Source organism: Musa acuminata, chromosome BXJ2-3 (assembly GCF_036884655.1).
Source record: "Musa acuminata AAA Group cultivar baxijiao chromosome BXJ2-3, Cavendish_Baxijiao_AAA, whole genome shotgun sequence".
Classification (NCBI taxonomy): Eukaryota; Viridiplantae; Streptophyta; class Magnoliopsida; order Zingiberales; family Musaceae; genus Musa; species Musa acuminata.
In genome coordinates this window covers 43,428,358-43,456,319 of record NC_088340.1, presented here as the reverse complement: position 1 = coordinate 43,456,319, position 27,962 = coordinate 43,428,358, and the positions used below count along the sequence as shown (strand labels likewise).

The window sequence follows — 27,962 nt, the reverse complement described above, 5'->3', positions numbered from 1 at the left end:
ATACGATGAACATTTTTGTGTTGCCATCACGTCTCTTACTATTCTCATTTGATCGAGATTGATGATTTATACAACCAGTAAAAAGGTCAAGGTTAATTCTCAGCTAAATATGAAATTGTAATTGGTGTTACATCAATGGATATTTCTACCCGTTGACCTTGAAAAGTCATACAACTCACTCGAGAACATCCGGCTGTATGCTTACCGAGCCAAACAATTCTTGTATGATTTCATGATCAAATGGGAGAAATCCATGGAACATTCATTTGATCCTTCCTCTGGCCTTTAACCAGGTAGATCAAAAATCACTACATGGTTGCACTCAGAATTCTGGGCTTCAATCGATCCTGTGACAGAAGAAAAGAGGGAAAAAAGACATTATGTGTCGAAGCGTAACGCAAACTATCAAAGTTAGTATGAAAAACTAATAGACAATCATTACACATATTATATGTGTAGTTACTGAATTCAAAGAGTATCTGTTGGATTATTTCGATAAGTCTTCTTATAGCCAGTCCGAACTTTTGGGAGTTTTGACAACTTGTTCAATCTGAAAACTGATCACAAACCTACGGATATTGGATCTTTAGAATAAGCTCACGAAGAAGAGAGCTTACCTTGTGCTCGTCGAAATCAGATGCCCCCTCAGAATCCGAGAGTGGTTGAAGAGTGCATGCTCCAAGCATGTGGCCGTTGAGACAAACATAGCACTCGATGCTATCATCATAAGCATCCAATCTGATGCCGGCACTCCTTGGTATCAACTTTGCCTGCAGCATGTTCCACAATTTTGCCTTACAATATGGACACACCTCCGAAGGATGGAGACTGGCCTTCCTATCGATCAGCATCTTTCTAACCCTTGAAACAGAAAATGACTCAAACACACCTCGGAAAAATCCTACATCACCATCATCTCCTTGATCAAGATGTTCACAGAGGTCCGACACATACAACACATCTTTCCTGCACTGTGGGATAAGAAAACTCTTTCCTAAAGTCTTAGAAAACCTAGTCTTGTAAACAAAATGACCTGGGACATGGGTGAGATCGAAAAGGGTTCTCTGGCTGCAACCTGAACAATAGATAAGAAGCTTTGCGAGTGCCTTCCAGTTTCCATCGACGTTGTGACTTCCAGAGGATTGCAAATCCCGCATCATTTTCGGGGCCCTTGTTCGACAAAACTCTTTCCACAAGATCCGCTTGGCGATCTCATCAAACCATTTGCAAACGCAGGACATTAGAGCAATCAGTCTAGGGTTCCAGTTCAGATGTTGGAAAATGAGATAGATGGCATCCTCGCTCAGGTGACCTTTAATGCATATGCATGCAGCTGAATGAGTGCAACGATATTGCTTTGGTAACAACATTGCGTCAACAAGTACAAAATATGCTCTTTTGCCTCAATCCTTCTCCAGCGACGAAGTTTATCTATGATAATGGCTGAACAAACTGCACATTTGCTGCCAAGAAAAAGAAATGACTGTTTCCTAAGCAACTTTCTCATTGTCTCCAGAAAATGTTAGTTCTAAAGATAAGACAAATTAATTCATATTGCAAACAGGTAATGCTCATCATGAAGTCCATTTTAACCAACATATGCTAGGAAGAAGTACAAACAATTGGATGATACAGAATGAATTAAAGAAGCAGAGAGTGCTATAACTAAATGTTACAATCGAACGTCCTGATGGATTAAGAATTATGCATTCGTTTTAGTTCGAGCCACTGTCTTGGATTTACTCAGACAGATTAATCATTTGCTGTGAAAAGAATGCACACAAAGCAGAAAAGCTGTATTTGCTTCGACGACAACTCAGTTTCACACAGATCTACGTTCAAAATATCATGCATTTCCCCTGATAATGCGTGAAAAAGCAGTCACTCCCGTCGGCTTACTTTGTATCCCTTGATCTTAAATTTAGGGAAAAACTAAATCTTCATCATAACAATCAAGCACGAATTCTTCTAAGGCCTCAAATCCACATCTGATATTTCTCACAGCAAAACCCAACTTCCAACGATTTCAGCCCCTCGATCTCATGTTTCCAATTTCTTTGCCCTAAAATTCCTTAATCCAAACGACTTCTGCGTCAGACGGACTCCATTCGACCCTGCCCATGATACCTAATCCCAAATGAAGCGAAACTAACCCAACAAGGATAAAAGGACCAGAGAAATCTCAAATTCCCTAAATAATTGAAAAAAAATCCACACAAAAAAATAAACTTTTTAGAAGATTCATGCACCTGAAGCACAAGACCTTTTCCTCTTCCTCCCTATTTCGAGTACAAGAGCCAAAGAAGGGATAGCCGTCTCCTTTGACCCTTGGTAGCAGCCAAGGAAGACCTAAGAGGAGAGGATCTCATCTCGGCTCGCGTAACGACGGGGCAGCGGCCGACGAAGCAAATGCCCCTCCAAGGCCACGAAACGCCTTCGGATCCCTCGTAGAGCTCCTTAATCTTTTGTCCTTTTCCAGGGGCAGCTTCAGCGAATGTACGAGTCCGACACCATCCGGTTGGTCTTCAGCGAGCGAGAGACAGAGAGAGAGAGAGAGAGAGAGGGGGGGGGGCGAAATGGCTACGCTGTGTCGGCACTACGCGCTGACTTCGTTCTAAAGCTCTCAACTAAGATCACCTGTACTGTCCAAACAGAAGGCAGCCTTTGGGTGACGGAAATATCCACGCTAACTGTTCCTGGCTTCCCCCAAACCACTCAACTAAGATCAACTAGATTACTCAGACAGCAGACAGCTTTTGAAAGATGGTAGGCTGCACGCCACGCCACCACAAACCTCTTGCTGGACAACCCCAAAGAGGATCCACTGTTTCACGCAAACAGCAGACAGCCTAGCCTTCAGATGCACACTCAATGTGTTGGAGAAGTCAATAAATGAAGTCATATCTCTAACTCGGGGAGCCTCGAAACAATCTAAGGAATATGCCACATCCGAATCTACAACGCAAAGGAAGTCATCTGAATTGATTTATAGAGGAGAGAGTGTAAGTCTCTACCACTGCCGTAAGAGAATGCCAAGAACCAAATCCAATGACACTATTGCTCTTCTAATGTCCCTTTGGCTAAGGAGTTTTTGGAGATAAGAGGGCGTTATTACCGTCGTGGCGTCCAATCAGCGATGGAGTATCTCATGCCTACGATCTCTTAAACTGATCATGCGGAGTACCCGACCGACTTCCCGCGCCACTAAAATGGGGTTATCATTGGTGGCTCCGACACTCGACCTTTTCGATCGAGACGAGCGGCTTCGAGGATGCCTCGATCTGGTGCTTCCCCTCGTTCCTTTCGCCGATTCGTCTTCTCGCGGCCTGGAAGAGGGTATTTTTATGTGTTTCTCCAAGCCTCTGTGCTGATTCCTGCCCCTCCGATCCATTCGTCTCTCTGCGACTGTTTGTTAGGGTAAAAGATCTTTCCTTTTCCTTCCGGTTGAAGCAGATGGTGCGAGAAATTGAATCGTAAGTTTGATTGTTTGATGAAATTAGGTTGTTTAATCTCTGTAAATATTGTTCCCTTGAAAATTGATAGGTGTGATTATTGTTACGATTTGGATGTTTGCAGATTAGGTTTTCGTATTAATTCGAGGACGTGTTATTAGGTAATTTCGGAAGATTTGTTAGCCATTGTGACAATGAAATCCATTGTTGAATTCAGTATGCAGTAAAATACTACTAAATCACAATGTTTGTCCTTCCTCTTGGATCAGCTTTGATATAAAATGTGTATGTGATCATTGAGTGCAAGGTTCACTTATATTTTCATCCTTCTTGGATGTTTTCCTTTTGGCTTCTGTAAAATTTGGCAATTCTGTCGGTGTAAGTTGACCATTGATGGTGTTGGGAGAAAGCCATTCCACCATATAGTGGACAGTTATCCGTTCGTTACTTGGAACATAAAGTTTCTCCATGTTTAGTACAACTTGGAGATTACTATTTTATGGTTGCATAGATTGACGCAAAGTACTATGTGATGTTACAAATTTCGTGTGTGTTCTCTGCAATATCTGAAGCAATGATGAAAAAGAAATATTTAGTAATTGGATCAGTATAACTAGTACTTGATAATCTCACTTGGAGGAATTTCATTATGTGGCTCTTCCTTTTTAGATCAGGTGTTTCAAAGCTAGGCTGTAAAAGTTTTACAAACAACTTCCTATTGTCTAGGATGCTCTTCATTCTTCTTCTCTGAACAACATTCTCTTGTTAAGCTTATTATTATGTCCTCCTAGTTTCATAACAAAAGACCATGCAGCAGTTTCTGTGACATTTTAAACTGCAGCTAACTGTTAATAAATTAGTAAGAAGAGAGAAAAGTAACCTTTATGTATAGTTGTATACTATAGATAAGGACTCATGTAATTCGATGAATAAGCATGTGCCCACATGTGAAGATGATTATGAAGGGCTTCATCAAGATAGATTAAGGTGGGAGCCTTAGGTAAAATCACAAATACAAGAGTATTGGTATCATACTAGAATCTTCTATCGGTGGTATGCACCAACTGGCACAATATGTTATGCTTTGATACACTAATAAAATGTTATAAAATTGCTTATATGTTGATCATATTCTGTATATCAGTATGGTACTGACTAATGAATAGATGTGATGCAGTCGGCATGTCATGGTAATTGAAACTATGGATTAGCACTTAAGAGTGAAGATCTTAAATACAAAATGCTCCCATAGAGATAAAACAACATATTATAAGATTCATGCTTCTGCCTTTGGCATCTCAGGGTTGAAACCAATAAAAAGGGTATTACTCAAAAAGTGGGCTGAGTTTTTAGTACGCCACACATGATCTTCTCCACATTATGTTAGATTTGTTGTGCTTCTAAAAAAAAAATTGCTTAAGAAAAGTTCATCAGAAACTATAATTATGCTTGCAATCTTATCATCACTATTTGTTTCTGTCTTTTTCCTTGTACATGTATCTTTTTGCTCAATTGTAAGATAATAGCTGTTCTCTGTTTGATTTCTAATGGTTGCCAAAACTTGCATTTATTTACTGGTCATAGAACATTGTTTTAAGCCAAATTGGTTCAAGATACTGACTGCATATATTATCCATCTGCTAGGAGAAAAGAATGGGAGAAATAGACACTAAGCCTTTTGAATCTGTAAAGACTGCATTATCCTTTTTTGAGCAGAAAGCCGGTCAGAATAGGTGCGCTTCCTCAGGAAACATGGTAAGATAATCTTTGAAGCATAATTTTAAAGACCCCAAGTACTGAAAATGTGAGACCCTCTTAAAATTGACCTTTATCCTTTTTCTCTTGAGTATCCAGGAGGAGCAGGAGGAGAAAGATCTATGCCTCTTGTTAAAAGAGTTAGCTAATTGCAAAGTGCAGCTGGAAATCAATAAATCTGCCAATAAACAAGCCAATCTGGAGGTTGAAGTCTATCATAAAACAGTTGATGATTTGTCAATCCAGTTGGAAAATTCTGTTGCTGAGATTGATAGATACAGGGAAAAATGTCAGCAAGCTGAAACCAAAATAGCTAAACTTGAATCTGAAAATAAAGTGATTGCACAGTCGCTCTTAGGATCCAGCGAGCACGAATCGGAACTACTTGGCATTGTGGATGAGTTGAAAGCCTTGCAAGAAGAAGAACATGCCATGGGATCTGAGGTCACTGCTTCAGGACGATTACATACTATGGCAGAAAGAAGAGCTGAGTTGATGGGGCAAGCAATTTTCTTAGAGAGTGATCAGAGAAAGAAGTTATTGCTGCACATTTCAGCACTAAATGAAGCCCTTTTTTCCTCTACACTGGCAGCCATTGAAGCAGATAAGGAGAGGTCTGCTTCCTTTTTCAGAATGGAAGCAGAGTTGCACATTACTAAAGAGGCACTTGCTCAATCACATGATAAGCTAGAAGGGATGAAAGATCACTTGGATATGATGAATAACATGGAGAATGAACTATTTGCAAAAATGATACAAGTTGATTATTTGCAATCTGAACTGAAGCAATTAGAAGAGTTGTATAGTGCATGCTCGAGATTTGCTTTGGACGCTGTTAACGATGCAAACCAGCTTGCTTCGGAGATGGAAACACCAGAAGGGGCAAGATCCAAGTATTCAAGCTATCTTGCCTTGATGGAAGCCGAAAAAAAGAGAATGCGCAACGAGCTTCAGAGTGAGAGAGATAAAGTGATTGATCTAAATTGCCAGATCGAGCTTCTTTCCAGTAGAACGCAAACACTGAAACACGAGATGTCTGAAATGAGGGGAAGAGAGATGGATCTTGAGGAAGAAATTGCGACACTGAAAGCAGATCTTCACAGAAGCAGGTCAAGAAGAATTTTAGCTGCTGAGGCTGCCGAAGCAAGGGCTACGAGTTCTCAATCTGGGTTGTATATTGCTGTGCAGGAACTAGCATTAGAAACTAAATCATCTAAGATGGAATCTCAAGTACAAAAGAAGGATGCAGAATCTGAAATGGAGATGGATGATAAAGCTGATTATGCGACTGAAACTAAACGTGGAAAGAGCGATATCATTGATGGTTATGGTGGAATGGCAATCTTAGCCAAGGAAAGCAATTCCTTAACCCAGGAGACCGGGAAAGCCATGGGAATTGCAGATTCTCCTCGCTCTTCTGGATTTGAACGAACTTCCAACGCTGACATGTTAAACGAAGAGCTGGAAGCTGCAACCTCTAGAATCAATGATTTGAGATCCAACCTGGAAGAGGCAACAAGAAGAGCCGAGCTGGCGGAGAAAGCTAAAGCAGCAATCGAGGATCAGCTGAGGAAGTGGAGAGCAGAGCAGACACAGAGAAGGGCTGCTGCAGATTCACTCACCAAGCAACGTCCGAAGAAAGACAGCAACAATGGCAAGCGCTCCACTTGCACCCCATCACTGCCTAAATCAGTGCTTCGTCACCATGCAGATGGTTCTCCTCCGGATTTCGATGGAACACACCTCAATTATGTCCCTCTTGCTAAGGTTCTCAACATGAAACTCTAATCAAATTCCAAGCCAATTCTACGAGTCATTTTATCTATGGTAATCGTGTTGTTGCATGATTTATGGCCATCATGTTCTCTAATGGTGAAGTGATTGATATTAATAGCACTCGACATTTGGAGGAAGTGTTCTAAAATAAATAAATAATTAATTACTATCACCGAGAACGCTTACCCGCGGTGACCCAGCGGGTCCCACATCCTACCTCCTTGCGCCTCCAATCGTGTCCGCTTACCCGCGAGTACGAAGGCGGGTAACGACGTCGAGAAGTAGCGCCGCTTTTTCATCATGCAGGTTTCGCGCTTTGGAGTGCTCTCTCTCTCTCTCTCATCGATATAGAAGTCGGTTTTTGATGCATCCACGGCTAGGGATTCTCCGACGAGAGTTCTCTCCTTGTTTGCTGTTCCCGGCATTGTAAAGCACGCTCCGATTTCTAGGTTATAATCTCCCTTGCTTCTTATCTAGCTTCGGTTTTAGCCAAAATGCAAGTGTAACCCACCATGCCTTCTTTGATGCACGAATCCGATTTTAGTGTCAAACATCCCTCCGCTTGGTTTTGTTTATGATTCTAGTCTTGTAATTGCCTGATCGACTGATTTGCCCTTCGCAAGTCGGTAATTAGGTGAAATGTTGGTCTGACGGCAGTTTCCGTATCTTTCTTGTGATTTTGAATCCTATTGATGTCGCATTGCTGGTTTTGGGTTCGTTTCACAAGATTGTTGCTTTCGGAGAAGATTAGTGTTGGCTTGTTGGATCCGAAAATAAGAAAATGACATTGGTGCTATAGAAATTAAATTTCTTGAAGGAATTTCGCCTTACAAATATGGAGTCTGATGTTAATGCTTATGAAGCTGTTGATAACATAAAATAGGGGAATCTAAAGAGTGTGCTGTAATTTACTATTTTGAGCAGTTGTGGCTAGAAGCAACCAAAATATGCTGGTAATCCTGCATGGATACCAAGAATGTCTTTGGCTCGTGCATCTGTATGGTCATCAACTTGGCTTGTGGGTAGCAGTAGTAGTAGTAGCAGGAACTTCTGGTTAGGGATGGCATCACCCGAGAGATAGATGACAGGGCAGTTCTTGCCATTTGATTCTTTTGCACGGATTTGGAAGATTGCACCATACTTTTGCTTTTGGCAAAACAAGCAATAAGGGCACATCACCAGCAAAATAATTGTTAATCAGAAGAATCACTAACCTCTGAGTGTTTGTAGCTATTAGCATGGAATGGAAAAGAACAGAAAGGGTTTGGGGTTTCAACTAACATGTGGAGTGTTACATAACACGCAAGCAAGCCACTGGGACGAAATGATGGTGTCTTTCTTCCATCTTCATGGTTCATGGCAGAAAGAGGCGACTTACACTAGTTTTGAGTACTTTTCTTTTAAGTATTTTTTATTTGTTTTATATGTCATCTACTACTATTATTTTTATATGCTGATATATGTATATATAAATTTTACACACACACACATAAGGAATTTGTTTGTTGCATTGCCATATTCATAATTTGCAAAAATGATATTGTGGGTTAATCTTATATAAAATTTTAACAAGAAGCATATTTCAGTACATCAACTATTTCGTATGAAATCAAGTTCTGCCAATCTTCCACATTTAGCAAAGCATTTTAGAAGGGCCCTTGCACCAAAAATCATTCAGGAAATATTTGATTAATTTTATTTTGACTTCAGCTATAGGTGGAGGCGATTTGGCCGCTTGGCAATTTATTTTTAACATGATGCATATGTGGAGGTGATTACCACCATTTGATACCACAAATGATGCATATGAATTTGCACCATAGACCTTTCATAGAAAATTCTCTTACGTAAATAAATTGAGACTTCTAATGTTGAATTAATGACATGTCACATCTAGAGTTTACACCATGTGGCAATTTTGTTTCTCAACTATCTTTTTGTTGAATGATATGAGAAAATCTTCAAAAAATGAAGTTTATTTGTGCTTTTTTTTTTCTTGAACAGTGGGATTCCCTGCAAAATGATCTTGATAGCAAATTCATTTGGATAAAAAACCATTTAGGTAATCTGTCCTAAAAGTCACACTTTAAATGATGCGATTATTCTATGGATTTCTAGAAAGTGCTTTTGGAGTTCTAATTTTTGGCTTGTTTTGATGGTAGAAAAATGTGCACAAAGATCCTAAGGTCAGGAGAGAAGTCCAAGATTTACTATGCCTTTAGCTCTTGGTTGGACAAGTTTATGTACTTAAATGCACTCCAATTCTGATTCTGAGCCAAATGGATTACCAGATTCCGATGCAATTGTACCACTTTCTCCTGCCCCCAGTGGCTCAGATGTAATACCTAATCACGTTTTACCTGAGAGAGAAATTGCTCTTCAGAATTTACAACAAAATTCAGATTCAAATGAATATGCAACTGATGGGTTAAAAGAGGGGACAATAAGCTATGAGGTAGCACTTGAAAGGGAGTTAGAACACCAGAAAAGAGTGAAAAATGCTTTTTTACAACCTTCTGCTACCACTAGGCTGCCCCCTATGCCATCTCAAGTAAGAAATCCCTTGATATTTATTAATTCTTGAAGACCATGAAACAGATAGAAATTATGTTTATGCATGGGGGACAATTTTAGAGAGAGCTTTTTTTTATTTATCTTGGGAATACTAATTGGTACATTTACTTGTTCATTATAATGTTTATGCATCTTCTTTCTCTTTCTTAGTGATTTATTTTATCTATTTGAAATTACATTCTAGGACATATCTATTTCAAATTACATTCTTGGACATAAGTATTCTGTGAGAAAACATAAATGAGCAATTTATTTGCTAATGCTATTGATACAATTATGACGTAGCGCTGCAATGGGTTTCTTGGTAAATTGTAGAAAATTTGCTATTTATTACTTGAAAGTGAACAATATGGCATGCTTCTACTTCGAATTATAGGTGCTCTCTCTGATGCATAATTTATTACATTACCTACCCCACTAGGTTTTCTGGGTCTATCTTCGTGCATACTTCATACCTAAATTTTGCCTTTTTATTCAACTGCACAAATAAGGAATTTGTCAGTTTGACTGGTAAAAATTTTAGTGGTATGAGGAGAGTTAGAGGGAGATCTAAAAACTTTAATATAATTTATAAATAAATATTTAAATATTCTTAACTAATTGTATGGTCTCTTATAGATTTTAATGACAGCAAAAGATCATATAGCTGACCCAAAAATAGTTAAAACTTTATGGCTTTGTTGTTGTTTTATTCTTCTGCACAAAAATATTGATGTTGCTTGAAGGTGACATGTTTTTACTGAGCTACATCTCTTATTATATTGCTAACAGGACCAATGGCTGTGCATAAGATAATGAATCCATAAGAGAAAATCTTAGTATACTTACCTTTTCAGATAACTTGTTTTCATATACTATGAGCCTTGTTTTTCTTCTAAATTGGCATGATCTGTTTGACAAACAAATTAAATCCCTACGGTGATCTGTATCACAGTATACTATGGAATCATTGCTGATACAGGATGCCTGTGCTGAAGAAATGGGCACTTTCTTATCTTTCTGTCTTGCAGACATCATAAGGAAGGAACAATGTATTTCAACACCTTTTTTCCTTGTACCTTTCCTAAATTTTCTACACGAATGATCATACTTGAAATGCTTGGGACTGAGGTAGCTTGTCTTATGTGAATATGTTATGATGCATACTGGCCTGAACGTACATTCCAGTGGGCGAACTTTTGTCAGAAATCTTGTACCATTCAAATGTTTAGTTGCTCCAAACTCTTGCTTCAAATGTTTTAAGAGAATTGATTTTTAATTTTACTCGGTGTTCTCCATCTGGTTCTGTATGCTTTATAAAAATCTAAATAGAAACGTGTGGTTTATTCCTGTGTCTAATTTAGACCTTTTCTTTTTTCTAGGAGTTGTCTCCAGGATGCTGTCTCAAGCGAAAGATGATGGTCCAGCCGGAACCAGCACCTCATTAAAGTCATTTTCTGAAACAGCCACCACAATACTGGGAGGCTGCACCTGTAGAGTTGCATTTACAACAATCTTCTTTGAAGCCATTAGAGGATTGTGGGCCGACAATCTTTTACAGCATTTGCAGTATCAACCAGCCCACTGCAGTTCATCTGAAGGACAACTGATTTTGCCTCGACAGTGTATTATTCAACCAGCTGTACTGAACCAGAATGCCCTGTATTGGTGCAATATCTGCCAGGTGAAATGTGAAAATGCTTTTAATCTCAAGCAACACTATCAAAGTGAAGCACACTGCACAAAGAGAAAATGGACCTATAAGAACAAGTCTACCATGCCAAATGGGAATAAGATGTTGTAGTGTAACGAGTGCAAAGTAGCATGCATGAATGAAATATCATTGTCTCAGCATCGTGCTGGAAAGAAGCATGCTGCTCGTCTTTGTTTTTTGCAAGCAAATCATGCTGCATATGGTGCTACTTTTGACGCGAAAGCTTCAGGAAATGAACATGCCTGGAGACTTAAAAATGTGGAATCACAGAATACTGCAGGCACATTGAACATTGGTCCTCAATGAAGAAGGGAAGGGGCACCAATCGATGAAAATGTAAGCGGTAACAACATTCTGATTTCTTATTTTTATTTTTTCTTTGAAATGGACAAGTAGTGAATCATCTATCATCACTGTTTTTTTCTGTCTTAACTTAAATTTTCATTGTAGTGTCGATGACCAACCATAGTTGAATTACCTAGTCTGATTCCCAGGAAAAGTGCAACATTTCTTCAGATATTAATGGTTTACATCACTGTAGCATATGGTTGCTATGTTTAACGACAACTCCGCCCTACAGCTATCCATCTATTTTACAGCTTCTCATGTTACAAGATGCTTATTCTATTTTTCCATTGCACTTTGTGGTTAAAGTTTGATATTTACATATTTTGGTAAATATATTTTCCCCACTATTTGCTCCTTTTTATTTGTATATCACATTGCTCTAATATTTTAATCTTAATTAACTTGTTAAACATATGAAGTTACCGTCTTTACTGTTCTTTACTCTGCTCATGCTTATGAAGTTACCGTCTCCCAGGTATCCGGTACCAGGACTTGCAAGATTTGTCTTCGATACAACTGAGAACAAAGAGTTAATCATCCTCCTATTCTTATGCAACTGTCTTCCTGTTAGCCCTTTCTCCTGTCTCAAATAGTTTCTTATCTTACCTGTAAATCCTCAAACAAGATCTTTTGGCTTTGTTGCAACCCTCAAAGTATAACCATTGAACTGGTCCTTTCTTTGCTTTTATGGATGACATATTGCAGTTTTTTGAGTTCTGTATGTCTCTTGATCACTTGTGCATTGTGATGATCAACACACACTGCCTTTTCATTTCTTCCTTCAATCTATTCACAAGAAGTTTTGTGGTAGTTTATGGTCATCCCATTTGTGTGTAAATACTGAAAAAGGGATTGTGTCTCAACTCCATGATGGTTATACATGACATTTTATCTATACATTCATCTAATAGAAATAATTAGGATGATATTACTCAATTAATTGATTTTCCTCGTTAACTGTCATGAATGCTTTGTAATATCTTTGTAATAACAACAAAAATAGCTCTGCAATATTAGAACTTTTAATACTACATTAGATATAATTCATAATAGAAACTCGACCAATAATATTTGGATTAAACTTTAAAATGATCCAATTTGAACATGCTTTTTCATGCTTCTAATCCACCATCAAGTCCAACTATGTATAGTTGTAGAAGTAGGTATTTATAACAGTGGTTGACTTCAATTTTAGTTAAGTATATCTATATTTACCTGATATAGCATAATTTGTTGTGCCTGTTTTTATGCTTATTTTTTCCCTCTTCTAAAACCAAAATCTAATTCGGGTTTAGTGTCGAGAATATATATATATATATATATATATATATATATATATATATATTTATATATTTATATTTATAAGGGAGGTGATGGCAGAGTCTTACGAAATAATCCCTTAACGGAAGCATGGAGTACGATCACCGCCCATCCGGCTCACCTCCCGCTACGCCGCCGCTAAAGAGGAAGCACCACCATCACCACTGCTTCACCTCCTGCTTCCGCCCCTCCGTCTCTCAGGGAGAACCCGTCTACGAGGAGCGAGCGGCCCGGTCGCCCACCTCGTTGATCCGGCCGGAACACCGCGGCAAATGCCTGGGCTTCGGCTACCATTGCGGCGGGGGGAGGCACCGGCGTCGCCCCTCCACCGAGTTCAGGTACGACCCCCTCAGCTACGCCCTCAACTTCGACGAGGGGTGTGAAGTCGAGTCCCCCACCAGGGCCGAGCAACTTCGGCTCCGCTATTTCTCGTCCCAGCTCCCGGCATCGCCGTCGCGCAACGGCACCGGCACCGGCGGATTGGATGACCCTGACAGGGTTCGCAGAGTTGGTGGATTGGATGCATCCTTGCGATTCTCCTGATTTGCCGGTTCTCTGTGCCACCGATCTAATTTGATTGCAATTTCCTTCCCCGTTTCTCTCAAAGCAGATAACTAACCGGAGAACATTAGGGTTCCAATCCTATTTCTCTGCTATGATAAGAATGTGTAGATGTTGATGATGGACGTCTTTAAATTCGATGCATTTTTTATCTTGCTGCCTTCTTTTGACGTTGATTGGTTTCTTAAAAATTGGACCTTTCCCTTCCTACTCTACTGAATTAATTCTTTCCAGGAAATCAAATTTATTTTGGTATCATTTTTGGTTCTTTGACTGCAAAATAAGGCCCAACATATCATGTCTTGGAAGATAGATAAGCCAGTTCAATATAAATCAGAATAGTCCATTTTGAATTAGAAGACAAGATTCTGCCTTTTCCTATTGGATTTAACTTACAATCGAAAAGGATTCTTTGACCCGTGCCCCTCGGAACATATTGGATTCAAGGAGTCGTGGAATTGCTAATCCTATACGGCAGAGAGGTTTATGTGTTGTCACTGAGATCAGATTGCCAAGATTCAAGCTCACATTTTTACTCATGGGTTTGGAGCTGGCATCTATCTTGGACCAAGCTTTTGAACTGTAATGCTAATTTGGGTGGTTTACTTGAATTTAGTTGTTTATTGTTCGCTATTTTAGAGTTGGCCATTTCAATGATGCTCTTATGTTGTATCCAAATTTAGAGTATGAAGGAATTGGTACTGTCATTTCAGCTATTAATTTTGGTTTGAGAAGTTGTATTGTGCTCATGAATGTTCAAATGTGAAGTTGGTTTACATAACAAGAAAAATATATTATGCTTGATATTGTTATCACCATTACTCTCATTGAACTGTGCTCAAAGTGCAATAAGATGAAAAGGGCTAGAAAATATAAACTATTAGGTCATCTGATCTGCCATGACACAGTCTTGTCCTATGTCATGATTTCTGGTTATCCCCATAATGTAATTGAAGATGCCATTAACTTGTTCGGTGAAGTGGTCAAAGAAGGTGCAAGACCAAACTTGGCATGGTGGTGAGTCCGTTTCAGCATTTGCTGATACCGGAGAAGCAAGAAAAGGCAGGTGGGTCCATGGTATTGTGTTCTGATATAACCTTCAGGTATATATGAGTGGTTCCAATTTGACTCCACACATGCATGCAAAATGTGAGCAAATCAGTAATGTGAGGATGATTTTTTATTCAACATCAGACAAAGGCTTGGTTCCGTTGACACTTTGATGATGGGTTATGTAAATTTTGGTCTTGCAGATGAAGCTGCTGTGTTGTTTCGGGAAATGCTGAAAAATGGTGAAGAGTCTACATGCTCAACTGGGTAGTTCAGAGCCAGGAAATGAAAGTCATGGGTATTTTTACAGAACTTATCTGGCGGAAGATACTGCTGATTCAATTATGCTGGTGTATTTCTAATTCCATGAGTTCAAGTTATTTGGTTGCTCCACAGGAAGAGCATTTCAGTTGCATGGTTGAATTACTTGGTCGAGCAGGTCAACTTGAAGAAGAATACAGTTTGATGATGTGCTCATTTTTGGTGCAATGTGCACTCTATTTGCTTCTTGCAGCGTTCATAAAAATCACAAAAGTAGGACAGCTGATTGAACAAGAACTCTAGAACTGAGGTAATTATGCTCTTATGTCAGATGTGTATGCTCAGGCTGGTAAGTGGAGTGAAGCTGCAAATGTATGAGCTACAGCTAGAGAAAGGGGATTGGATAAAGTACCTGGCTATGACTTGGTTGAATTGTGTGAGCGTATTTGTGGCACTTGAAATCCTTGGAAAATCTTTCAGATTAGCATTACAAATTCATGGATTTTGTACAATAGTATAGGAAAAGTATGTGGTGCTCATTCTGTCAAGCGAAGCAAGATATGCAGGAAAACCGAGTTATTGGAATCCTATGGTAATATGATCTGCACAGGTATTGAATCTATTCAGAATCTAAGTCTTAGTCCTTTCAAATATCATATCAGCAATTAGCATTTGGTTGCATCATAAGTTTTGTTGCCTATACACAAGCATTTTCAATGTGACTAACCTTATACATCATCATGCAGTTTGTGTGAGTTGTTGGGCAATGTTCATGCCATTAGTCTTCCCAATGGAACATAACTGGACTAAGATGAATGGTCATCTGCATCATATATCCTATAAACTATATTGCAGTGAAATTTTTGCTATACCAGCCTTTGTTAAGAATCCTTTTCCCCCCTTAATAACTGCTTCTTCTTTCTTCCTTTGAAGAGAAATATGGTAGTGATTGGTCCTTAGAAAAAAGAGAGCTGTGTACAACCTTATGCCACACCAAATTACCCCCTTCTTAGTTTACCATTAGAAAATGTTTTTCCATTGCACCTGATTTTGAGTGTTCATTTAATTAATTCTTTTCCCTAAAGCTCATTGTTGAGAACACTGACTCTACAATTTAGCATCACAAATTCTTGTCCTGATCTATCATTTCTAATGGTACTTAAATCTTAATTTTAGGACTTGCCAAAAGACCTGAAGACAAATTAAATGGAAATAAAAGATGCACCATGTGATGAAAGGCACCAAACTTTGCTAAAGTTTGGTTTCTCCAATGACAATGATGAACAAAAGGATGCCCTTCATCACTTGTCCTGGTTATTCTAAGTGCAGTATTTTGAGAATGTATGGAGCCACCAAACCCTATTGGACCCTAAATTCTTATTCTACAACCATAGAGCATCTGTTCCTGTTTCCTAATGATAGAGGTATATGTGAGACTGTACCTTGTTTACATAAAGTGCAGACAAAAGGAAGAGGAATATGAGATGCATCAAGTGTTGCATGTGATAAAGCAGTGTCTCTTCCTTGTTTACTGTCAGCATTCATGGAAGCAAAAGGAACATGAGATGATGAAAAGACAATGTTGGGTAACAGGTGGCTTCAGTGAATGGGGGTATGCTTTACATGAGGATGCAAAGTGGACCTCAAGACACATGACCTTAAAAGCAATGAAATGTTCATCTCCTAGTATTTCTTTGTTCTTTGTCTTGTTATTACAGTGTTCAGGTACATCAACAGTCAAGGGATTCTTATATCTAAATCCTTGCAGGTTGATTAGGTGAGCTTGTTTGTGTTGTGTCCTCATGAACATGGATTGTAGGACATCCTTACAGGACTCCAATATTAGATTCTCATACATACATTTGGGACAATCCAAAATGCATGTTGCTTCAGTGATATCCTATCTACAGAATAAATTAAGAGGTTGTCATTATCATTAATACATACCAAATTTTAATATCAAATAAAAAAACTCGATCGATCATTCGAGTCTCAGAAATAAATTTTTAGATAATTATAAAAATAAAGCTGTGTATATTAATGCCATAGATTCCTTTCCTTTTTAAGAAGAAAATTTATTTTAAATCTCAATATATATATATATATATATATGCCTTTGAAGACACCCACATTGATCTTGGAACTTCTAACCTAGTGAAGCTTGTAGAGTGTTGCTAATGCTCCTCACCTCAAAGCAAAAGACAGCACAGTCACAGGCCATGGAAAAAAGCACTTCCTTTAGCCTAGTGCTAACCCACCAAACCTTGTGACCCTCTCATGTCTATTCTAGAGAGAGAAAACCACATCTAGTGGTGTCAGCTATGTGAGTCAACTAAAGTGGCTTCTCAATCCTTCCTCTCCTTTGTCTTCATCACAATGAATACAGCAATTTTAGGAAGACATTTTGACTCATTGTCATGCTTTTTTTGTCAGACCACTATGAAAACAGTGCAGTGGATGTCACCATATAACACCAAAAACAGCAGCTTCTTTGACACCATATGAAGCCAAGAGAGAGACTTGACCGCACAAAGCGACACCAAAGCGACACCAAAGCGACACATGAAGCTACAGTTCTTCGCCATCTCCTCCTCCCCTGTTCGTCGCCGCGTCGATTTCGGTGGCTGTCTTTTGCTCTTCCACTGGTAATTTGCGGAGCGATTGGGAGCAGCGGCGCACAAAGGTCTTGCCTTTTCTATTTGTAGGGGGTGATTACAGCCTTTCGGGATCCCCGGGCCACCCAATTCTGCCCGAGGTCGTTTGGGTGATCCTTCCCATTACCCCGACTGCGGGGCTCCTATTGCATCCCCGATTTCGCCCCCAGTTTCCTTCATCCCGGAGGCCTGGGCAATGCCGTAGACCCGGCCGCCGCGGATGGGCTGCCTCGCGTCGAAGAATGTGGTCTCGGTTACCCCGGCGGTTGATTCCTCCGGTATCCTGCGGGACCACCGGGAGCGGTCGGGTCCGATCTCGACGTCATCGCAGCGGTACCAGACCGTACAGGTAACCAGGCCTGCATGTCTGTTGAGGAAGGAAGAGAAGGAGGGGAATTGCCTAGAATTGGAGGAACATGGGAAAGCGAGCGCCGGTTGTACCACGTCGCAGAGCTTCCGGCTAGAGAATCTTAACAAGTATATCGAAGGGGAGCAGGTCGCCGCCGGATGGCCCTCTTGGCTTAGTGCTGTTGCCGGGGATGCTATTCAGGGTTGGGTGCCTCTTAAAGCTGACTCCTTTGAGAAGCTGGAGAAGGTACGATTGTAGTCGTCGTCTCCGTAAAGAAATTGATTCGACACATAGGCACTTCGACTAGTTTGCATGGGCTGTTTGTTTAATGTCATCAAAGACTAAATATGATGATTTATCCATATTATCCAGTGATATCTTTCTTGACCGAAAATGATATGAGTGTACGCAAATTTCTCCCAAATTTGCTCTTTTCTGGTTGCGTAGCTGAGGAAGTTCGATGATGTTAAACGATATGGTGATTCATGACAAATTGCACTTGGTTAGAATTTTATTGTTGTACTCTCAGGAAACAAATCTGTACCGGCGCATGTGTCCTACTTCCAATACCCATTTGTAGCTTACTACATTCTCTCATCCTTCCTTGTCTTATTGCTAAATCTCGAGGGAAGACGTAGTGCTTTCTTTGTTTGATGTTCCTTATCCCTGTAATATCGCAGTGTACTTTGGGTCATCTGTTGAAAGTAATTATCATCCTAATTTTACCTTACTATCATGTTATGCTTACATCAAACTTTTTGGAGGTTGTGACCCCTAACCTTTCCATTGGACAACTAACCTCCATGTCTAGATGATGTCCTTTTTTGTTGAGCTCCCCAGACTAGATTAACTTGGCTCTTCCATTAAATTGGAGAGAATGGCCTTTACTCTCCAGATAAACATTTCTTTCATTTATTGTTCATCTTCTCATGTTTTTGCTTCATTTGGAGAAAAAGAAGAGTTTCTTTTTCTTTATTTTGAGGTTGCTTCTCTTTTTACTAATAACAGTTGTTTCACCAGCAATTATGATTAGTGAAACAAAAAAGAAAGCTTAGCTTTTGGTGTTCATAAGGGAAGTTCTAGGTGGTTCTGCATCTATTATCTATTTTTTAAGCCAATTCTGCTTTGGCATCCTCTGCTATCGTGTAACTTTCTTAAGCTAGATGTGACAAATGACTTAAATGTTTTTTGAAACTCAAATTTGCCAATATTTTAAGTAATTGCTCTTATTTATCTTATGGTAGTTGATTTTTTTCCTCTCTTTTTCTGGGTGGAAGATGGCAACAGAAGAAGATGTTATCCTTATGCTTGGAGACTTGCCAGCATAAATTGAATATGAGAGCACCACAAGTTCCAAAATGGTTCTTCTTTTTCGAGAATGCATAATTGTTGTACTATATAACTCTTATCATCCAAAGAGAAATTTTTTTAAAAACTTCTTATAGATGAGTCAGTGCCTATAACCATCTCTGTCGTTGCATTTCCAATTGACCGAATAATCAGCCTAAACAAAAAACTGTGTATAGATTGACTCAGATATACATAATTGGTCAACTATTTTTGTCGTGCAGTTCATTTAATGAGTGCAAGTCTATCGGATACTTTTGTTGCGACAGATGTTATAAGTTCAAATTTCATTTACGAGCTAAGCTCTATTTGAAAATTTTATGCGCTATTATCTCTATGATACATATTATTACAAGTGAGCTTCACGTAGTCATTATCATAAACATAGATCAGGCTTTCAATGGTTTGTAGATCTTGAGACATTTAATTCCTAAGACCCAATGGCTGGTTGTTTGATTGTGCTTCATATGGGCTTTGAATGTTCAAATTGGTAAACTTCTTCTTTGAACATGAAGCTAGCTTGTTCTTGACTGGCTATTTCTGGCTAAACTTGGTTTTTTCTGCCTGTGAAGATTGGACAAGGTACTTATAGCAGTGTGTTCAGAGCACGTGATCTCGACACAGGAAAAATTGTCGCCTTGAAGAAGGTGCGCTTTGACAATTTTGAGCGAGAAAGTGTTAGGTTTATGGCAAGGGAAATAAAGATACTGCGCTGGCTTGACCATCCAAATATCATTAAATTGGAAGGATTGATTACTTCTCGGTTATCATGCAGTCTCTACCTCGTATTTGAATATATGGAACATGATCTTGCAGGACTGTCATCCTCTCCTAACATTAAATTCTCTGAATCTCAGGTTTGATCATATTTTTTCAATAATAGTGCAAACTATTTGTCTTAGATTTTCTTGGGATAACATACTGGAACATGTAATTATTTCCGACCAGAATATTTTTTTTCTATGTCCATAATTTGCAGGTCAAGTGCTACATGCAACAGTTGCTATCTGGACTTGAGCATTGCCATTCACGTGGTATTATTCACCGTGACATAAAGGGAGCAAATCTACTAGTTAATAATGAGGGGGTTGTGAAAATCGCTGATTTTGGTCTGGCAAATTTCTTCAGTCCTGGGCATAGCCAACCCCTAACTAGCCGTGTTGTGACTCTATGGTATCGGCCACCTGAACTACTTCTGGGTTCCACTAACTATGGAACAACTGTAGATTTGTGGAGCATCGGTTGTGTATTTGCAGAAATGTTTGTTGGAAGACCTATCTTGCAAGGCAGAACCGAGGTACAAGTGTTTTTTGTTACCATTATAAAACATGGAGAAAAAGAAGGATCATGTGAATTGAGACATGAACAAATACATAGTTTCATATAGGAGAAAGATTTTTTTTAATTAATTAATTTCTATTAACAAAAAAACAGAAAATGGTAAAAGAAATGGAATGAGAAAACTTTTATAGGGTTATATAAAACATGATTAATTGTGATGAATTGTAAAATCAGCACCTGCATAATGATAAAAATAATCTCTCATTTTCCTCCTAAGCAGTTACATTGCTGCATATTGTTGTGTACTGTCCTGTAGGTTATGAAATTAAGGTCTAATAATCATTAAAAAAGAGAATTTTTATTATAGATTCCTTTTACAGATTTAAGTCAAATTAGCAAACCAAGGTGTCATGAAAATTGGACCCTGTAACTGTCATGATCCTTGTGTATGATATGTGTGTTTGTCTGTCAGAATTATCATCTGCACGACTAGAGTAGATGTCTACATTAGAAAGATTGGTAATGATTATTGGGATGAACGTTCAATAATGGAACTGGAATCACCTTGACTGGAATGTCTACTAAAGATGTAGTTTTGTGCATTGAAAATTAAATCACTCGGACAATGAAACATTTGAGAACAGGAATTTGTTTCTCAAACTAGCTTGTCTTGAAAGCATTTCTAAGATTTGCATCCACTTAATAGAATTGTTTTTAAGGCTAGTTTCATTTTCGATGTTATAGCAGCAGCTTAAAAATGCTGTCACCTGTAGCCTTTTTTCATATCATGAAACCACAATGACGGAGCATTTCCTTCACAGTCACTACCTGAGAAAGCTGTTTTAGTTTTAAAATTGTCACAATAGAGAAGTTTTATTCTATAAAATAATGTTATTAATATTTTTAAGATTAATATTGTGAAATTTATTCTTTAACAATTTCAACGCTAATTTGTACCTGGGAATTATCTTTGCCAACTACCTGGTTTAGGAAGAAATTATATAAGGTCTAGCAATAGATAGACTAGAATTGTCAGATGCAGAATGAATAGTTTTTGTTGGATTATTACAACCTATTGAGAGAAAAGATAAAGAAGCAGCCAGAAATAAGCACAGGACAAGTGTGTGGAAGACATCTCGATTTTTGTATATTAGCAAATTCTCTCCTAATGGGTCCATGAGTTGGCTGGCTTGTTATGAGAAACTTGCTTAAACTGTTTCTTATATGCTATTTAAGTGGCTGATAGAGGTCCCAGAGTGAGTTCTTTGCTTTCGAGCTTGGATTTGAATAATTCATCATTCTTCCATGAACTGGATTGCTATGTGGATTTGTAATAATTGACTTAGACCAGGCAACTCAAGAGTACTGTTTGAGGCTCAATAACAAACAATTCTCTTTTTCTAAAGATGTCCCCTGTATCATACACAAGGATCCATTGCACATATATACATGAGAAAACCAACGTATGATATCCATAACTCAGACACTCAAATGGCAAATGCATCTGTATGTCTTCAACTTCAACCATCTTGTACATACCAAGATACTATTCTATTTTTCACTTGGAAATAATCGACAACTGTTAGTTGCTCATCTCAGAAGTATTTTCACAGTTATGAAGTTGCAAAGTAAAGGAAATGATTTATTAGAAGAACCATCATTATTAAACATTTAATGGAAATGTGCAAAATAGATTTTAACTGTTAGTGGTTTAAGTAGTGCCATTTCTTCATTGCATCTTGTTCATTTGAAGTGTTTTCTTGTTTAAATGCTGTGAGAAATGCCCTATTTATAAGTTGTTTTTCAAATCTGAAGATGCAAGATAACTTTCCTTTTCAGGTTGAACAACTACATAAAATCTTTAAGCTTTGTGGTTCTCCACCAGATGAATACTGGAAGAAGTCTAAGTTACCCCATGCTACGATCTTTAGACCTTATCATCTCTATGAGAGTAGCTTCCTGGAGACATTCAAAAGTTTACCAGAAAGTGCCATTAGCTTGTTAGAGACCTTTTTATCTATTGAACCATTTAAGCGTGGTACTGCCACAAGTGCCCTTGAAGTGGAGGTGAGTACTTTCCTTGAAACTATATTACATGAGCTTTTTGATATATATTTAGCACTTATATCAATTTCTGTTAATCTCCTCAGTGGTGAAAATTGTCTTCTTCTCCCTATCAACACACTTCATTTCTTTTGCAGCTTTATTTGGGTTAAAAAGCAAAAATGATAATATAATTGTGTAAGTGGAATTGTAATATGGAGCATAGCAATTCCAAATAACATATAGATATTTTAAGCCAAGATTATGTCAACTAAATAATTAGGTATAATCGGAAATAGAAAAGGAATAGGGTGTGGTTACCATTGGAGAGCACCTGCCTGGGCCCTCGGCTAATGGACAAGAAGAATTTGTGCAGAGTGTTACAGTGCATTATAAATTTATAAAAAACATGATAACTGGAAGTTATTCTCCATTCCAGAGCATTTAAGGCAGTAGTTCTTTGACAGTGGTCCTACATTATATTACACATACAGATCCTCAAGCTGGTATTTTTCTCTGCTAAATGAAAATTGTTTCATATCTGTGATAACTCAGTTATATTGATTTTTTCCATTTCAATTTAACTTGCTCTTACCTTTTATGTTTCCTCTACATGATTATTCAGTATTTCAAAACAAACCCTTACGCCTGTGAACCCTCAAGCTTGCCAAAGTACCCACCCACCAAAGAAATTGATACAAAGAGTCGTGATGAGACACGCAGGTAATTCTATTCATCTATGGGTTTCTATCAGATCTAGAAGAAATCAGAAAGATATTCCAATATGTCATGTTGTTCATTGCGCTTTACCTTTTCAGCTGCTAAGAAAAATTACATGACATATGCTTCCTCACAAAGTTAAAGAGTGCGTATTCAGACCAGCAAAGACAGAAGATTTACATTCATATAAATGGAAAGTAATTAAAAATAAATAAAACACTTTATATCTGTTAATTATAGGAAAATGTCATCAACTTAAGTTGGTACAAAATGTCATCAGCTGTTGGAACATGTGACAGCTAGTTATTCTGCAGTCCTTTTTCATGGTCTTTGGACTTTTCAGAAGAAGAGTTACTGGCAGAGGGCAAGGATCAGAAGCCACGAAAAGAACCTCGAGAACACATAGATCTTCGTGGGCATCAAGTGGACTCAGTAAAATAGCAGACAGTAAAGAGGTAATTTAACTTTTCCTAGTTACAAATTATTTTAGTTGGAGGAAAAAAAGTTACAATGAATCACTGGTGGATGTATGTTTTTATGTTTGGATTAAATTTTCAGGAGTCCGAGATCAGTGCTGGAAATGTAAAGAAAGATCTTCCAAGAGTAGATAGTGAAACCAGACTGTTTGTAGATCTCCAGCCAATGCCATCAGTTAAATGTCCAGAGGAAGGTCATCGTGCAAAGTGCAACTCTCAAGAGGAACTTGCTTTTCCAGGGCCATTACTTGTTTCTGCTTCTAGTGGCTTTGCATGGGCAGGACAGAGAGTAGGTGATGCATATGGTAGATCTGACAGTAGGTCTAGCTCAAAAAGCCATTTTTCTTGTGAAAGAAATTCGTCCAATATTGAAAATATTAAAAGCAAGCTTGACTACAAGGGACAAGAAAATGTTGATGTGCATGTTGGTTCAAAAGGTCATGTACCATATGAGTTGGCCAAGTGCGCAATGCTGAACAGATGGACACAATTAGACCATCCCGAATTATTTGACTCTTCAGATGCATATTATTCCCAGGAGATGTCAGAAGCCCTTTGCAAGGGAGATCCATCATCAATGCGACATAACAATTTGGTATGCAGATAGTCTGGCAGGTTTGATGTTTTACATTGCATCGCATTGACCAGTGACTTAATTTCTCCTGATAAATCTCAGGGTTACCATGATCAAGACAGAGTTGAGTTCTCAGGACCTTTGTTGTCTCAATCTTGCAAGGTTGATGAACTTCTACAAAAGCATGAGCGCCACATCCGCCAAGCAGTTAGGAGATCATGGTTTCAAAAAGGTAATAGTGAGACTCCATTTTGCAACATCTTTCATGCAAGCATTTGGTAATCGTGCAGAGAGTAAGTAAATAAAAACAAGCCTTAGTCCCTTAACCTCATATGTCTTTTATTTGGCCATATTGGGCACTGGAACTCATTGGTATTTTGGTTAGAGTCCTAGCGTGTCCAATGCCTTGCTCTTTTAATAGTCATGGCTAACACTTAAATCCCATGCCACAAACTATTTTCTTTCTATTCCTTATAATCCTAGATTGAACACTCGAGAAGGTTGTTGATCTAAGTATAAAAGAATGATTAGAAGCTACTTTTTAATTTTGTACAATGTACAACTGGTGTCAGCATTGCACCTATGATTTCCTCGTAATCTTATTGAAGTTCATCCGATTGGACTTTCCTCTATTATAATCGTTCTATCTCAGTCCCAATGCACGAGAAGTGTTTATTTCAATTGTTAATTCAGTTTCATGTTTATATGAAATGGAATTGTTTTCTTATTGACTGCTTTACCACAGTGGCAGGGAGAAAGCAAGGGAAGTAGAAAGCCAGGGTAGCTTGTTTTGTAATCGTAGAAAACTATATCCGCAAAACAAAACCCTTGGATCAATCAGGATTTGACCAACATCTACTAAGACGGTAAAGGTAGTTAACCCCAACAGTGATATCTAATATTAGGTAGAAGCTGCCACAGCAGTTTGTACCAAAGTCTACTACCTGCTGATGGATTACAAGGTAAGAAAAGACAAGCGGCATCTGATTCATCCACACTGACTGCCGGCAGTGACTGAAGCTCTTTTGTTCAAAAGGCGATGAGACCAATCAATTCCTTGAAAGTGACTCTAATTGTGGTGCTCTGTAAAAGCCAATCTTCTGTAGATCGATATATGAACTCATGATTCCTGTGTGAGCATCAATAGCATTAATCCAATCTTCATTCACTTTATGATGTAAAAACTAAATGTATGCCGGAAGTTCAACAGTAAATGAAGCTTTTTTTTTTTTTTTTTCTCTCAATGACCCAACTTTTGCAGGAATTGTAAGCATACAATCATCCTGTTTGGATATGGAGAGATTTTGAAATGGAAGCCTTTCATGATGCATGAGAATCATCATCCGCAAGAATTTAAACATCGATGCATACAATTTGTACATGCCATTTTTATGATGGATGATACAGATCAATTTGTTCCATTGACATGAGTTAAAATGTTTAGGCCAAAGTTAATTGTAGTACATCCTTTTAACTTCTTATAGAGTAAATAAAGCCTTAATCACCTTTGGGACTAAGCTTTGGGATGTTACTTCCATTGTCTTTTTTGCTTTGAATACATCAAATACAATATTGATAAGCTTATTGGATATAAAATGACAACAAATACCCATGAGACAAGTTTAAAACTTGAATCAATTCACCTTTTATTTCTAAGTTTAAGATTCATAAATCTCCAGCTACATCAGTGATCCTCTCTGCTTGATTCACTGTAACTAAAGTCTTATTTATTTTGATTTTCCTTATTTATATTTCAATAGCACAACAGCAATTTGATGATGATAAAACAGATGCAAGAACAACACTTCTTTTCTTTTTGACCAGTCACTTGCCATCAATTTTCTTACATGACCAGTTGTCATCAACATAGGAACAATAGCAAACAAGTGATCAATGTGTTCCCACCTAAAAAGAGATCATGCTTAGCACATGTTGGATCAAAAGGTTTTGTTTTCTTTTCATCTCATATTACAAACATAAAAAGAAGAAGAAGAAGAAGAAGAAGAAAAGATATCCATAACTTTTGGCCAATGAAATAATTCATCTCTCGACATCTTTGATGGCTCATCATCCAACCTGATCTCTCATGATGAATAGAATTGGCTCTTTATGGGTGAGTGCAGACAGGGAGTGTGAGGACTCACCATGCCTTCTCCAAAAAAGACTCCATCAATGCCACCTTTCATGCTCCCTTTGGCTAAGTGTATGGTTGCATTTTAACTTCGTATCTACAAATAACTTGTCGATGCATATAATTCATGTATAGTCATAAATTCTGAATCGGATTGATGATTGATATGTCCAACAGAGAAAAATGAAAATTGCATCATTGAAAGAATTGATACATTCACAACTCTTTATCATCGAAGATATTTAATTTCTTAGATATATTTAAGTGTTTTCATTACAAGGAAGGAAGAGAAAAAACAGTAATGTATTTGGCACCCTTTCATCCCCTAATGATGTATGTTACTATCTTGTCATTGTTCCTACTTTCCTTTTTTCACTATATTATAATAATATTTTACAATATAATTTATAATTATATTTTTTAAAAAAAATATAATATAAAATAAAATTAGATTATATCAAGAGAAGAGAGGATGCATTGCCTCGCACTTTAGACATCGCTGTCTTGATTAACCGAATCACTCTTAAAATCAATTCTTTCCTTAGATAACGTTGTTACTTGTTGGACTCTTGTATTAACGAACCGTCGTTGTTTTTGGGTAAGCGACGACGTGATCGCTCTCGACTCGATGATGTAAACATCACCTTAAATCGAAATCAACACGTGAGCTTGTGGGGGAGTCGCATCACCCGCTTTTTAGGAAATATATGATGATTCACCCCTGCAACTAATTTTACCATGGAGAAATACTATTATTATGGAATAGTATCATTGTTTTTTAATATATAGCTTTAAATTATAAGGATATCTAAAAAAACATCATTCTAACTAATAACATGATTATTTGAATTAAATTTCACCTTAGAATTATCTAATTTTTTTAATTAGATATATTATTATAAATATTTTTTTAAATATTATTTAAGATTAATCTTTAACATAATTTTATATATCAAATGAGAAAATCAGTTTCAATTAATGAGACATCTCAAAATTGAGTCGTGAAGATTAATTAACTAGTTAGAGTTCACTTACTCAAAATTAGTCTTGACTAGTCAAAATTTTAATTTATAATCAAAATCTAATTAAACTAAAATATAAATTATGTCAAATTTGAGCTTCCAATCAAAATTTTGATTTAGGCATGAATTGAGGTCAAAATTGGTTAAAACCCAATTTGGGACAGATCGGTCAAATTTAATTGACGATATTTCTACATTAAAGGATTTAGAAAAAAATAATTAGAATAGTTTCTTACGAAAAAAGTGAACTTTCATTCTACCCATCTGTATTCTTAATTATAATTTAATTAAAATCTAATAATATTTTAATTAATTAATTAATTAATATTATAAAATCTAATAGTGTGCTTTCGAGTACGTGCGTCCAAGTACGAACGTTGACACACCGTCCATGTCATACATATCCTACGGCAGCACACGTGGCGACACGTCACACGTACCGGGTTGCTGATACAGTATAACGCCGCTCTCTACGCCATCGCGCTGTTTGCTCGACGTAACCTTTTGGCCTCCCTCACCGACACGTGTCCATTTGTTTATCCCGCGCAAAAGTGTTTTGCCCCGAACCCCACGAT

The 27,962-nt window shown here is 37.9% G+C and overlaps 4 protein-coding genes across 5 annotated transcripts; 3 read left to right on the top strand and 1 right to left on the bottom strand.

Annotated features, from left to right (window-relative positions):
* Positions 1-78: 78 nt before the first annotated feature.
* Positions 79-2,587, bottom strand: LOC103979836 (EID1-like F-box protein 2). The gene is made up of 3 exons (XM_009396052.3): positions 2,250-2,587; positions 618-1,463; positions 79-347 (listed from the first exon to the last, which is right to left on the bottom strand). Exons 2-3 carry the CDS (start codon positions 1,368-1,370, stop codon positions 309-311), a joined length of 792 nt encoding a protein of 263 aa, XP_009394327.2. The 5' UTR covers positions 1,371-1,463; positions 2,250-2,587; the 3' UTR covers positions 79-308.
* A 450-nt stretch (positions 2,588-3,037) lies between these two features.
* On the top strand, positions 3,038-11,249 carry LOC103979838 (protein WEAK CHLOROPLAST MOVEMENT UNDER BLUE LIGHT 1). Of its 2 annotated transcripts, none has more exons than XM_009396053.3 (4): positions 3,038-3,417; positions 5,097-5,207; positions 5,307-6,974; positions 10,919-11,249. In XM_009396053.3, exons 2-4 carry the CDS (start codon positions 5,106-5,108, stop codon positions 10,982-10,984), a joined length of 1,836 nt encoding a protein of 611 aa, XP_009394328.2. In that variant the 5' UTR covers positions 3,038-3,417; positions 5,097-5,105; the 3' UTR covers positions 10,985-11,249. The 2 variants fall into 2 exon arrangements, with proteins under 2 accessions (XP_009394328.2, XP_018678529.2); XM_018822984.2 differs by having other exon boundaries at positions 3,039-3,473.
* A 1,731-nt stretch (positions 11,250-12,980) lies between these two features.
* LOC135608486 (uncharacterized) lies at positions 12,981-13,630 on the top strand. Its single transcript, XM_065101416.1, has one exon. The coding sequence runs from the start codon at positions 13,009-13,011 to the stop codon at positions 13,459-13,461; it is 453 nt and encodes a 150-aa protein (XP_064957488.1). The 5' UTR covers positions 12,981-13,008; the 3' UTR covers positions 13,462-13,630.
* Positions 13,631-13,775: 145 nt separating this feature from the next.
* Positions 13,776-25,402, top strand: LOC135608485 (protein IMPAIRED IN BABA-INDUCED STERILITY 1-like). The gene is made up of 11 exons (XM_065101415.1): positions 13,776-14,545; positions 14,733-15,400; positions 17,224-18,039; positions 19,713-19,997; positions 20,120-20,437; positions 22,261-22,488; positions 23,090-23,187; positions 23,528-23,639; positions 23,743-24,255; positions 24,337-24,466; positions 24,980-25,402. The coding sequence occupies exons 3-11, from the start codon at positions 17,665-17,667 to the stop codon at positions 25,003-25,005; spliced, it is 2,085 nt and encodes a 694-aa protein (XP_064957487.1). The 5' UTR covers positions 13,776-14,545; positions 14,733-15,400; positions 17,224-17,664; the 3' UTR covers positions 25,006-25,402.
* The last annotated feature ends 2,560 nt before the right edge of the window (positions 25,403-27,962 follow it).

What these genes read in the sequence shown, in the direction of transcription:
- LOC103979836 (XM_009396052.3), bottom strand. Translation starts at nt 1,370, where the DNA reads ATGTTGTTACCAAAGCAATATCGTTGCACTCATTCAGCTGCATGCATA. An exon ending in CTGATTTCGACGAGCACAAG is followed by an intron (nt 348 to 617) that starts GTAAGCTCTCTT and finishes CTTCTGTCACAG; the next exon opens with GATCGATTGAAGCCCAGAAT.
- LOC103979838 (XM_009396053.3), top strand. Translation starts at nt 5,106, where the DNA reads ATGGGAGAAATAGACACTAAGCCTTTTGAATCTGTAAAGACTGCATTA. An exon ending in GCGCTTCCTCAGGAAACATG is followed by an intron (nt 5,208 to 5,306) that starts GTAAGATAATCT and finishes TTGAGTATCCAG; the next exon opens with GAGGAGCAGGAGGAGAAAGA. An exon ending in ATTATGTCCCTCTTGCTAAG is followed by an intron (nt 6,975 to 10,918) that starts GTTCTCAACATG and finishes TCTTTTTTCTAG; the next exon opens with GAGTTGTCTCCAGGATGCTG.
- LOC135608486 (XM_065101416.1), top strand. Translation starts at nt 13,009, where the DNA reads ATGGAGTACGATCACCGCCCATCCGGCTCACCTCCCGCTACGCCGCCG.
- LOC135608485 (XM_065101415.1), top strand. Translation starts at nt 17,665, where the DNA reads ATGGGCTGCCTCGCGTCGAAGAATGTGGTCTCGGTTACCCCGGCGGTT. An exon ending in AGTCGTGATGAGACACGCAG is followed by an intron (nt 23,188 to 23,527) that starts GTAATTCTATTC and finishes TGGACTTTTCAG; the next exon opens with AAGAAGAGTTACTGGCAGAG. An exon ending in CAATGCGACATAACAATTTG is followed by an intron (nt 24,256 to 24,336) that starts GTATGCAGATAG and finishes GATAAATCTCAG; the next exon opens with GGTTACCATGATCAAGACAG.